A 12,200-nucleotide genomic window follows, 5' to 3' on the forward strand; every position below is an offset into this window, starting at 1 on the left:
TCAAGCCCTAGTGAAAGGAGAGGGGAGCTGGCTGAGGCAGAAATCTCTTCATGTCCTTCAGTGTTGTTTACAGATTTGCATGGGGTCTTTCAACATGAGTGCAGCGCTTTTTCCACGAAACTTTGAGGAGAGGGGTGAAAAAGGCTGGAACAGGGAGGGGGAGTCACTGGGGGAGGAGGTTTGGTTCTGGTTTTTTTTTGTTGGGGTTTTCTTTTTCCCTTCTTACAAAGCACATTCACTTTGAGCCGCTCCCAATGCTGGACTCTTTTCTCCCTCGCCCCCCAGCCCTACACTGTGAAGTGACACTGCCTTGAAGACCCCTCACCGTTATTTATTTAATTAAAAACCTAATTTGAAAGTGAGCCAGAAGTCTGTCTTCTTTTTGGAGGCCAAGATGACACAGTCCAGTGTATAATGATGGCAAAGCAAGAATAGGGGTCCCTGCCTCTACTGTCTGATCCGCTCCTGCCCTCCACAAGTGCTCTCCTTCAGGCAGGGTAGGATTCCCTGTTCCAGGGAAGCCATCCCAGCCTAGGATGAGGCCCAGAGATTTTCCCTTTCAGTACTGCAGGTGGAGGGAGCTGTTTGTTCCTCTTGCAGGTGCCCCAAGTCCTCTAAAACCCTGGCAGCCTTTGCCAGGTCTGGGGTGTTGAGAGACAGGGGTGCATCCAAACTTCAACCAGAAAAAGCTCCTGGAGGCAAGAGGAGTGATCCTGCTGCAACTGCATCGTGTTTCCCCTCCACACAGTCCCTCTGTTCCATCACAGAGTCCTGAAATTCTCTTCTTGTGCCTGGCTCTGTCCCGGGACCCTGAGGGCTCCAGCTGTGCAGCCCCCCAGCTCTGCCCCACAGAGGTGAGTACCAGGGTGGGCAGGCGGGCACAGCCCAGGGCAGGAGGGATGGGAGCGGCTCTCCTCCTTCCGTCGAGGCCCCGAGGAGCAGCGGGAAGCCCAGTCCCTCCCCTCACTTGCATCCTTTGACACAAAGCAGGTTTCAGTCCTGTGTGACCCCAGCTCTGTTTCCGAGGTGGTGAGAGCAGCAGGACCGGATCCCCTGAGATCTGCAGCCCCCCTGGGCGAGGGTCCGGGCCGGATTCCGCAGCCCCCGGGCTCCGGAGCAGGATCCGGGCAGGATTCCGCAGCCCCCGGGCTCCGGAGCAGGGTCCGGGCAGGATTCCGCAGTTCCTGGGCTCCGGAGCAGGGTCCGGGCAGGATTCTGCAGTTCCTGGGCTCCGGAGCAGGGTCCGGGCAGGATTCTGCAGCCCCCGGCTGCAGCTGCGGAGCTCGGACGGCAGAGGGCGACACAGCGCCGGCCCCGGGCCGGGCTCTCCGCGTTCCGCCCGCGGCTCCCGGGCCGAGCCGAGCCGGGCTGGGCTGAGCTGGGCCGGGCTGGGCTGAACTGGGCTGGGCTGGGCTGAGCTGGGCTGGACTGAGCTGGGCCGGGCCGGGCCGGGCTGGGCTGGGCCGAGCCAGGCTGGGCCGAGCCGGGCCGGGCCGAACTGGGCTGGGCTGGGCCGGGCCGGTCCCGGGCGGCGCCGCCCGCAGCCCCGGGACCCCGTGGGTAAAATCCTGCGGCGCTTCCCCTGCGCGCTCCGTGCTCGGAGCCCCACACTGTCACATCTGTGTCCCCACGGTGGCCCGGCCCGGAGCCCTCCCACACCCAGGACTGCTGAGAAGTGGGGATTTATCAGAGCGTCTTAATCTTCACACCTACTCCACGACACAGCCTGGGCATCCCCCCAGCTCTCCTGCCTCGAGGCTCTCAACTGTTTGGTTGGGGTCTGCAGGCAGAATGTGTGTGGCAAATCCTGCCCCAGCGGTGTGCCAGGGCCCCCGCGGCACTGGAGGGCAGGACGGAGCTGCACCGGGGCACATCAGGGCAAGGGAAAGCCGGCCCGTGGTTCTGTCCCTCTCCTGGAAATCCAGGGCAGCCCGAGAGCGTTTCCAGCTCTCTCGGCTTCCCACAAACAGCCTTGACATTCTCCACAGGCCACTCCCCCTGCACTTCAATCACCCGCAGTTATCAGCTATGGGTGGTTTCTGTATTATTTGTTTCCTTACCCAGACATCCGGCACGGAGCGAATAACCGGGATGCGACTGTCCCTGCTCCCACCAGGGAATTCTGTGGGACCTGTGCTCCAGCCTTTGCTCCTGTTCCCATTCTGGGTTTCAGCATGTCCCCAAACCCAACGGGAAGCACCGGGAGCTTGTTCTGCTCCCAGGACGTCTGAGGCCCAGAAAATACAGCCCAATATCTCAGCGGGTAAATCAGCTCCCGTCTCACCCCGTGTGCTCACCCCGGTGTCTGCTGCATCCACAGGCTCCGGGATGTCCCTGCTCCCCCTCAAGAACCCATCTCGCCACCGAGCCAACCTCACGTCTGCTCTGCACAAGCCGCCACCAGTGCAGCCAGCACGTTCCAGGGGAAGAATTTCCTTTTCCCCCCTATTTTCTTTCCTCGGGACATTGGCCCGAGGAGGGCGGGACTCGGGCGGCTCCCAAAGTGGCCTCGCTCGCTTTCTTCTCCCCCTTCCCCTTGGCGCAGGGACGGGAAGGAGCCGAGCCGAGGCGGGGAGCCCGGCCAGGCACCGGGGGGCTCGGGAGGGCCGGAGCCGCGGACGCCGGAGCGGGGCCGAGGAAGCGGCGGCGGGCGAGGGGGCTCTGGGTCCAGAGGGGTCCCTGCCCTGCCGCGCCCCACACCTGCCCCGGCCCCGCCGCTCCCGCCCCTCCCCGGCCCGGCCCGGCCCGGCCCGGGGCGGGGGCACCGGCTCCCGCTCCGCCCCGCCCCGCCCGCCCGGACTTTACCTCCCGGCCGGGCCCGCGCCGTTCCGGGCCATGTGAGCCGCGGGGCCGGGCCGCGGGGCCGCAGCGGCTGCGGGATGGAGCGCAGGAAGGTCTTCGTGGCGCTCGACGTGCTGTGCCTGGCGGTCGGTGAGGGCTCCGTACCGGCGCCCCCGCCGCGGGCGGCTCCGGAGCGTCTCCGCGTCCCGCGGGTGCCCTCGGTGGGGCCGCGCCCCGGGCTGGGGCCAGGTCCGCGGGCGGTACCGTGGGTCCGCGACCCCGCCGCGCGTCTGCCCGCTCTGGCCCGTGGCCGGTGCCGCCGGGCCGGGGACAGCGTGGAAGGCACCTGCCCGGCCGCTGCCCGGGGCTCCGGGCCTCCACCGAGAGCCACCAGCGGCGGGGGCGGGCGGGCGCCGTCTCCTGCCCCAGCCCTGCCGGGCTCCGTCCGGGGTCCCGGTTCTCGGAGCCGTTCCCTTTTCCGGGAACGATCCCGCGGGGGGGCGGGAGCCCGGTCTGTCCCTGGCTCTGCGGGAGGGTCCCTCGGCTCGGGCGGCACCGGGACGCTTCCCCCGCCGCCCTGGCCCCCTGCCCGCCGCCGAGCCCCGCGCTCCGCGGCCGGACGGAGCGGGGCCGGGGGCTCCGCAGCTCCGGGCCGGTGGGTTCGGAGCACCCCTTCTAGGACCCCCTCGCCCCCCCAGTGCGGGTAAATATTTCTAAAACTGCCGAAAGGAAGTAACGAATTAAGACGGACTAAAAATAAAGGCCCCGATCGGGATCGCGGCTGGAGCTTCCCTGGCTGCGGGGCGGGGGGAGGCCGGGTCCCGGTGCCGCTCGGAGCGCTTTTCCCTCCTGTGGGCCGGTGCTTTATATTTTTAGGGGAGCTTTTTTTGGAGGATGAAATTATCCAGAAAGAAAATTGGTGTCTAATTTGAGCTGAAAATGGACGTCTGAGGTGTGCGGGGAGGAGGCGGAGGGACTGGGGCCGGTTCCCTGCTCCGGGCGGGGGTGGCGGGGCAGCCCCCGGTGCTTCATCCCCGCGCCCGCTCGGCGAGCTCAGGAGGCGGCGGGACCCCCGGGGCGGGGACGGGCGGGGACAAAGGTGCGGGCTCCCGGGAGACGGAGGAACAAGGGGAGGCGGAAATCGCCGAGAAAGGCGGAACTGGGAGAGGAGCCCGACCTAAGGTGGCCTCCGGGGAGGGGGGCCCGCTTCCCTGGGGAGCGTCCTGGAACCCGGGCTTGGCTGTTCCTGAGCAGGGATGGAGCAAGGGCAGGGGGTCCCATTCCAGCGGGGGGCTGTGCGGCGCAGAGACCCCCAAAACCCTCTGGATCTCGGGGACGGTTCAGTCCCGGGTGAGCTGAGCCAGCCAGCGCAGCCTCCAGAGCCCCGAGGAGCCGGGGGAGAGGAGAGGTTGGGAGAAACAAAAGCTGTGGGAGGATGAGGAGGGCAAGCCAGGTGCACTGGAATCCCATTGTGCCTGGGGTGGGTCGTGCACCAGCATCTCCCAGCGCTGGCTCTCTGGAGCTGCTGTGAGGGTTCTGGGACCCTGTTTCACCTGGGACTGTTTTACCTGCTGTAAAACAGGTTTGCAAGATGCCTGCGCTCATTAATTTTATCAGCTCTGTCTTCCTAGGCTGAAAGACTGGGCAGCGTGAGGAGAGGGCACAGGATCAGGCCTCGCCACTGTTGTGCCTGGGGAGGAGTGGGGCAACCATAGAGGCTCTGTGGGTGCCCGTTTGTGGCTGTCTCGTGTGGTATCTGGGTGCTGCAGGCATCTGTGAGCTCTGATAGGGCCCTATCGCTGTCAGGGCAGTGCACTGGTGGGTTCAGGTCCTCCTGCCCTGGGTACAGGTGGCTCAGGACCTCATCCCCTGGGGGGGATCCCTCCCTGGCATCAGGGAGCAGAGACTTAGGGATGAGAGATGGGTGGTGCTGTGTGCTGGTGTGGAGCCTGCTGGCCACTGTCCCCAGGCCTCACCTCTCTCTGCCTTGCAGCGTCTCTGCCCTTCATCATCCTGACCCTGGTGAACTCCCCATACAAGCGAGGCTTCTACTGCAACGATGACTCCATCCGCTACCCCTACAAGGCAGACACCATCACCCATGGCCTCATGGCCGGGGTCACCATCAGCTGCACTGTTATCATTGTAAGGAGCTGCCACCCCCTTTCCTCCAGGACAGGCTCATGCTGACATGTTGTATCTGGAAGCTGGGGCCCAGCACAGCCACCTCCAGAGCCCTGGAAGGGCAACAACACCCTCAGCTTGAGACCCACATCCCATGGGACTGGTTCCCTGTAGGGAGGGGGAGAGGGCCCCCGTGAGTTCCTGTGGCAGGCGGATGCCAGGGGCTCCTCTGCCACAGAACCACAGCATCCTGCACCCCTGGGAGCTGCTCAGGAGCACCCAACTTCACCTTTTGCCCCCTGGTCTCTGCAGATCTCATCAGGGGAGGCATACCTGGTTTACACTGACCGTCTCTACTCCAAGTCAGAATTCAACAACTACCTGGCTGCTCTCTACAAGGTGGTTGGGACCTTTCTCTTCGGGGGGGCCATCAGCCAGTCCCTGACCGACCTGGCCAAATACATGATCGGCCGTCTCCGGCCAAACTTCCTGGCTGTCTGTAATCCTGACTGGTCCAAGGTGAACTGCTCCATCTACGTGCAGCTGGAGAATGTCTGCCAGGGAGAGAGCAAGAACATCACTGAGTCCAGGTGAGCCATGGTGCCACAGGATATGTCTCTTCCACCTGCCCAGCAGTGCTGGACTCACAGTGGCAGCCCCAGATGGGATTTGAGGCTCTCTTGTTGCAGGACAGAGGCTGTGGAGGGGGTAGGGGTCTTCTGGGGACCAGCTGGGGGCTTGCTCCTGGCCTGACCCCTCCCTTTTGCCCCACAGACTGTCCTTCTACTCGGGACACTCTTCCTTTGGGATGTACTGCATGATGTTCCTGGCGGTAAGTGCCGTGCCACAGGAAGCCCCCACGGGTCCCATGCCCCAAGCACCCCATCCCTGGGCTGGCTGCTGACCCTGCCCTGGGTGATTTCTCCCTTCTTTGCTGCCCAGCTCTACGTGCAGGCCCGGCTGGTGGGGAAGTGGGCTCGGCTGCTGCGTCCCACCATCCAATTCTTCCTCATCGCCTTCGCCATCTACGTGGGCTACACCAGGGTGTCTGACTACAAGCACCACTGGAGCGACGTGCTGGTGGGGCTGCTGCAGGGGGCTCTCATTGCCGTCCTCATTGTGAGTGTCCCCTGTGCAGCCCTGCTGCTCGCCTGGGCTCCTGCTTGGCCTGACACAGGCGTCCCCAAACCGCCTTTCCCGTCGTTCTTTTCCAGGTCCACTACGTCTCTGACTTCTTCAAGCAGCGTCCCCCGCGGCAGTGTGAGGAGAAGGACCCGGAGCGCAAGCCCAGCCTGCCCCTCACCCTGAGCGACCCCGACCACAATCACTACGGCTACCGGGGTGCCCCATGAACTGCAGACCTGCCCCTTGCTGTGCTCCTGGCTCCGGGGACAGGGACTCTGGCTCTGTATTGACCATTGGCTCCACGGCTCTGGTGCCTCTGGCTGACACAAGTGGGACAGCCCTGCCTGTTCCCGCTCCCACAGCGCCGCGGCGCCTGGCTCCCCGTGCCCGTGGTGCTGCCGGTACCTGGCGATGTCCTGCCCGTGGGAAGGGGATGTCCTCACCCCCTGTGCGTCTGAGTCACGCCCCAAGGCTGCTGTCCCAGCCCTCCGTGTGGAGGAAGGGAGGGAGGGGAGAGTGGCACACGTGGGGGTGGATTTATGGGGCTGGCAAAGCACACTGAGCGAAGAGCAAACTCCCTTGGGAAGTCTGAGATTGCCTGGGCCAAGTGTGTGTTGTCCCTGTCAAATTATCCAGCCATACAAGTACAAATCCTCACAGGCACAGAGGGAGGAGGACAGCTGCTGGGGCTAGCTATACTTTTTTGGAAAGGATTAAAGCAATCCAGAGCTCTTCTCTGCTCCATTGATTACCTTTAAGAGCAGTCCTGCCCGCCAGCAGCTGCTGTGAGCAAAGGGTACCTGGGCAGGCTCTTCTCTGGCTGTGCCCAATTCTGCAGTGCTGGGAGCCAGAGCTCTTTGCCCCCTGGCTGCTTCATGCCTGGCTTGGGCAAGGGGATGCTCCAGCCTTTGTCCCTCCTGCAGCTTCAGCTGATGCTTTAGGGTGTGTGGTGGGGCTAGGGAGACATTTTCTGTGGTAAAGGAAAATAAATGGGGATGTGGAGCTGTCCAAATGTCCTGGGAAGGTGGGGGCAATGGGTACAGAGCAGTCCCATCACTGACACGTGGCTGCCTCCAGCACTGGAGTGCTGTGGGTCTCTTTTTAAAATACATGCATTTTCATTATGATGTTGTTTTTAAATTAGATCATCCTTAAAGAATGTCTGTGTCAGGCCTGTTCTCTTTTTTCATGGATGCTCCTGGCCTTGGAGTGGATGGGCTGAAGTGTTTGGGGTTTCCTTTTCCCAGGGAAAGGTGTCTGAAGCCCCTCAGCTGTAGGTGGGGGCTGTCAGGGCTGCTAAGTCATTCCCCCAGTAGCCCTGGGAAAGGTTGACCAGGGCTGCTGGGAGCAGCAGCATCCTGGAGCCAGGTGTTCCTTGCCCGTGATGCCTGTGAGGTGTCACATTCACGGGGGCTGTGCTTTGGCTGGGCAGCCCTTTGAGCTGAAGAAGAGATGTGGCCGGCGTGGGGCTCCAAGATTCCATCCCAGCCAGGCCCATCCTGCTTTTGCCCTGATCCAGGAGCCTCCTGCAGTCCCCAGCATCGCGGTGCTGCTCTGCGAGCGAGGAGGGAAAGCAGGGAGAGGCTCTTGGAAAAAGTGACGCTTTGTGCCTGCAGCTCTCGGCTGCTCCGGCAGCTGGAGCCGAGGGAAGGCAGGGAAGGAACTGAGAGCCTTGCACCAGCTGACCTGTGTCCCTGTGCTGCCCGAGGGCTGTGGTGGGGACAGGTGACAGAGCCAGGCTGTGGAGCCTGGGGGCACTGAGCCTTCTGACTGCTGGGAAGAAATGAGGGACCCTGGGAGGCGGCACCCTGGAAGCCTGAGGGTCCCCCCAGTCCCTTTGGGGGTGGGATGGGCAGTCCCAGGGTCAGCTCTTGCCCACGCTCGGTGAGTGCAGCTCCTCTGTCCTCCTGGGAACAGCAGGAAGCCCTGGGCTGGCTGCGTGGTGTTGATGTGCTTGTGCAGTGTGGGTGACTCCAGTCTAGACAAGCCCTGATCAAAAACAACCTCCCTGTGTGGAGGGAACTCCCTTTCCCTGACGCTACTTTTCTGTTTTCCTCCCAGAGCCTTCTTCCCACAAGTACTTCCCTGCTCCCCCAGCAGGGTCCTTCCCCCATCCCAGCCCTCCAGGCTGGTTGTTTAATATCTGTTGGTGTAAAACAAAGCTGAAGAAGTGCCAGGGCAGGGCAGCTCTGCCTCAGGGGTTGCAAACAAAGCTCTGCAAAGGCACAGCAGCTCCCGGAGCTGGGCAGTGAGGAACAGCCCAGGTTTGGGAGCTGCCTGCTTGATTTTCCTTTGGCCTGCTGCAGTGCCCAGCAACTGCCCCAGTTCCTGGCACTGCCTCGACAGCTCCTCTGCGTAGCCAGGAACGTGCCTGCTCCCTTCCCTTGAGATCTGATTGCGCCCCTTGGATGCAACTCTGGAAAAACCAGCCGGGCCACAATGCTGCAGTGTGCGGCTCTGGAGGGCAAGGCCGGCTGCTGCGTGTTGGGAGCTTGGCTGCTCCATCCCCCGGCTCACAGCTGTGCCCGCTGCAGGATGGGCTGAGACCTGACCAGATTCGTGGCATGCCAAGCCACACGGAAAGTGCAGGAGCTCCCGAGCCGTGTCCAGGCACGGCAGCCTGCTCCAGGTGTGCTCCCTGGCCCAGGGATGCTGGCAAGGGGCTGCCTGTGCTGGCTCCTCAGCCCCATGGAAGGCAAAGCAGGTCCCTGGTTTGCTGTGGAGTTTGGGATCCATCCTAGACCTGGTCATGGCTGAATGCCACAGCACCCTGCTGCAGCTGCCAGATGGACTCTGCTGCCGTGAGGGTCTGAGCCCCTGGAGAGGCTGGGTTGGGCTCCTGAGAGGCTGGTACTGCTCCTGGGAGCTGAGGAGAGGGGAGCAGGGTCCAGGGGTGGAATGAAACCTGTGTGCCTCTTTCTTGGTTCAAGGCTGGACCTTGTACCTTGCCAGATGGGTCAGAGCTGGTAAGAGCTCAGTCCATCCTGTTTGGCGAGTCCCAGGAAGCCCCTCTGGTGTTCAGGGTGAGTCGTGGCCCTGGGCAGTGTGATGACTTGTGACTGGAGTGTCCACCCTTTTAAGTGGGTGACTCAGGAGCTGGGGATCCAGTCCTGGTTGTGCTGGGGCAGATTTTGCTGCGGGCTGAAGCCAAGCAGCGTTGGCCTGCGAGGCATGGCTGGGACCTGATGAGAGCTGTCCTGTTCCCCGGCGTCAGCAGCTCCACACACCAAGCACTCTGCCAACACGCCTCCCTTCCAAAATAAGCTGCTTCTGGCAGCACACAGCCAGGATTTGGCTTCCAGCCCTGCTCTAGAGGGGGCCCGGAGCTGCCTTCCCCAACCTGTGCCTCCTGGCTGTTTCCCACCGTGCCACGCAGCATCCTCCCTCCTTTCTCCCTGGCACCTGGGACTCGTGCCGATTCCATGGGCTTGGATTGCCCCGGTCCCATCCCCGAGTTTCTCCTCGCTCTTGGCTTCTTTCCCCGGCTGAGCGGGGCAAGAGGCGGGCGAAGGCCTGAGCTCCTCTGTGCCTGCAGCAGCTTCCAGGAGCGGGCAGCGGCCCTGCCAGGAAGGATGTTACTCATCCCCTAAACATCCCCTTCCCTGGACGGCAGCCACGGGAGATGCTGCGGCCAGATGGGCCCGCGGCTCAGGAGCCTGAGGTGGCCCCGGCTCGGGGATGTGCTGGGGGACGCCGCTGCCATCGCACCCTCGGGTGGGATGTTGGCAGCCCCTGCCCCAGGGCAGCCCACGCCGCGTGGGCCTTTCCCCCTGAGCGTGGCGTGCTCGGGGAGGCGCTGGGTGCCGGCCCAGGACGCGCGGAGGCGGCGGCGCTGGCTCGGGGGGCTCGGAGGCAACCGCGGGGACGCAATCCCGGCTGGGGTCTCCGAGCGGCCCCGGGGGCACCGGCCGGGAGCGGGCACGGTCCCGTCCCGCCGGGGCGGCAGGGGGCAGCAGGAGCCCGGCGGAGCCGCCGAGCCCCGGTGCTCCGGTGCCCCGGCCGGAGGAGCCCCCGGTCCCGGCAGCGCCGCCGCCCAAGCTCCGGTGCCGCCGGCGCTGCCCGGTCCGGCCCGTCCTGCCGGGACTGCGTGGATCCAGATGCTCCCTCCAACCTCTCTTTTTCTGCTCCTTCTGCTCCTCCTCCTCCGATCCCACCAGCGCTGCCTCCCCCTCTCCCTTTAATCGACGTTTCCGCTGAAATGTACCCGGTTCCACGGATTTCTTTGATCTCACTAAGGGAAGAAGGGGGCTAGAGAAGAAATTAAATCGGCGCAGAAGGAGGAAAGGCAAGAGGAAAGCACTCTCGGGGGAGGTTGTTAAATGTCGCCTCTTTCACACCAGAGCAGCAGGCAAGAAAGAACCTTTCCTGGCCGGTGCCTGTCCCGGGTCACCTGCGCTTGGCGCTGGCCGGGGATGCCCCGGGGCAGAGCAGGCGCTGGGGCGGCTCCGCTGGAGCCGAAGCCGCCGCGCAGGAGCCCCGGCCCCGCTCGAGCCTCGCTGGCATGCGGGGAGCTGGCAGCCGAGCCCGGGGAAGCAGCCAGAGGGTACGAGCAGCAGTTTTGTTTTCTGCCGCTTGCCAGGGTCCGCGCAGAGCTGCAGCGCTGCCAGGGACGTGCTCTCGAGAAGAGCTTGGCTGCTGAGCCCCGGACCCTGCGGGGTGGCTGGCTCTTCCCCACCGGCCCTGGCTCCTGCTCAGGGGCAGCTCTGACCTGCGGGTGAGGGGGGTGTTCCTGGGTCCTTTCCTGCCGCGCTGCTCCCACGGCATTTCTCGCCAAGCAGAGCAGCGCTGCCAGGCCCCCCGTGGCTGCAGGACCCTCCGGTCACGGCGGGGATCACCGTGCTGCCCGCCAGTCCCGCCGCTGTCCCAGCACTGCCCGCTGGACACCCAGCTCTGAGTGCCTGTGCCGGACACCCAGCGCTCTGCCAGCCAGCTCTGGGTGCCTGTGCCGGACACCCAGTGTGCTACAGCCAGCTCTGGGTGCCTGTGCCGGACACCCAGCGCTCTGCCAGCCAGCTCTGGGTGCCTGTGCCGGACACCCAGCGTGCTCCCAGCCAGCTCTGGGTGCCTGTGCCGGACACCCAGTGTGCTACAGCCAGCTCTGGGTGCCTGTGCCGGACACCCAGCGTGCTGCAGCCAGCTCTGGGTGCCTGTGCCGGACACCCAGCGTGCTGCCAGCCAGCTCTGGGTGCCTGTGCCGGACACCCAGCGTGCTCCCAGCCAGCTCTGGGTGCCTGTGCCTCTCCCCAGCCCACTCTGCCCGGGATGCGCTGTGGGAGCAGCCCTGGTGATGGATGGCATTGCCAGAGCCCTGGTACTAGGGATGGGACAGAGGGACTGCGGGTGAGGACAGGAGAAATGGCACTGACAGGACTTTCCTCACCTGGAAATGGCGTTTCCCTGCCCCTGCCAACATCGCTGTGGTGCTGCAGCCAGGGGGGACAGCCCAGCCCGTCCCATATCCTGAATGCCTGCTCATGGCACAGTGCGCGGGGGCTGCTGCAGGGGGGCTGTCCTTGGGGCACAGGGGATCAGCAGGATCCTTGCTGGGGTGCCTGTTCTCTTGCTCTCCCTTTGTCTCGCCGCTCAGCCAGGCCCTCACATGTGTCTTGGCCCCCCTCAGCCCTATGGTGTAATGCTGGGAAGCAGAAGGGCAAGGGGGACAGGGTTCCCAGGCTGGGGAGAGAGGTTTAGAATAGAGATGTGCCTCAGTCCAGCTCTAAACTGCTTTTTTTTTTTTTTTCTATTTTAATATTTTGACTTAACATGACCTTGGCCAAATTATTTCCCCTCTGTTTGAGATTTATGGGCCTCTTCCAGAAATGATCTGTTCTGTCTATGAAAATAGACATCGTGCTGCTATTACATTTTAAAATATAATAAGGGTTGGGAGACTGCTCTTCTGCTGCTCTCCCCAGCAGCCCCCCTCTTTCTACAGAGCACAAACCCCACTGGTTGCTGGTGTGGAGCCAAGAGTGGTGCAGTGAGAGCAGAGGCATCCCCAGCTCCAGAGTGGAGGAGTCTCTCCCTGTCTGCCCTCAGCAGAGCTGGAGTAACGGGAGATCTCCCATCTGAGATCACAGCTGCTCTCAGAAAATCCCGAGGCTGCCAGGGAACAGACTGGGAAAAATGGGGCTAAACGAGCTGGGCTTCCCACGGTGGGACTAAGGGCG

The 12,200-nt window shown here is 63.5% G+C and overlaps 1 protein-coding gene across 2 annotated transcripts; it reads left to right on the forward strand.

Annotated features, from left to right (window-relative positions):
• Window positions 1-2,773: 2,773 nt before the first annotated feature.
• PLPP2 (phospholipid phosphatase 2) lies at window positions 2,774-7,189 on the forward strand. Of its 2 annotated transcripts, none has more exons than XM_058858716.1 (6): window positions 2,774-2,931; window positions 4,775-4,926; window positions 5,218-5,495; window positions 5,680-5,737; window positions 5,848-6,024; window positions 6,120-7,189. In XM_058858716.1, the coding sequence occupies exons 1-6, from the start codon at window positions 2,880-2,882 to the stop codon at window positions 6,255-6,257; spliced, it is 855 nt and encodes a 284-aa protein (XP_058714699.1). In that variant the 5' UTR covers window positions 2,774-2,879; the 3' UTR covers window positions 6,258-7,189. The 2 variants fall into 2 exon arrangements, with proteins under 2 accessions (XP_058714699.1, XP_058714701.1); XM_058858718.1 differs by lacking the exon at window positions 2,774-2,931 and adding an exon at window positions 2,946-3,484.
• Window positions 7,190-12,200: the final 5,011 nt, after the last annotated feature.

Source organism: Poecile atricapillus, chromosome 28 (genome assembly GCF_030490865.1).
Source record: "Poecile atricapillus isolate bPoeAtr1 chromosome 28, bPoeAtr1.hap1, whole genome shotgun sequence".
Classification (NCBI taxonomy): domain Eukaryota; kingdom Metazoa; phylum Chordata; class Aves; order Passeriformes; family Paridae; genus Poecile; species Poecile atricapillus.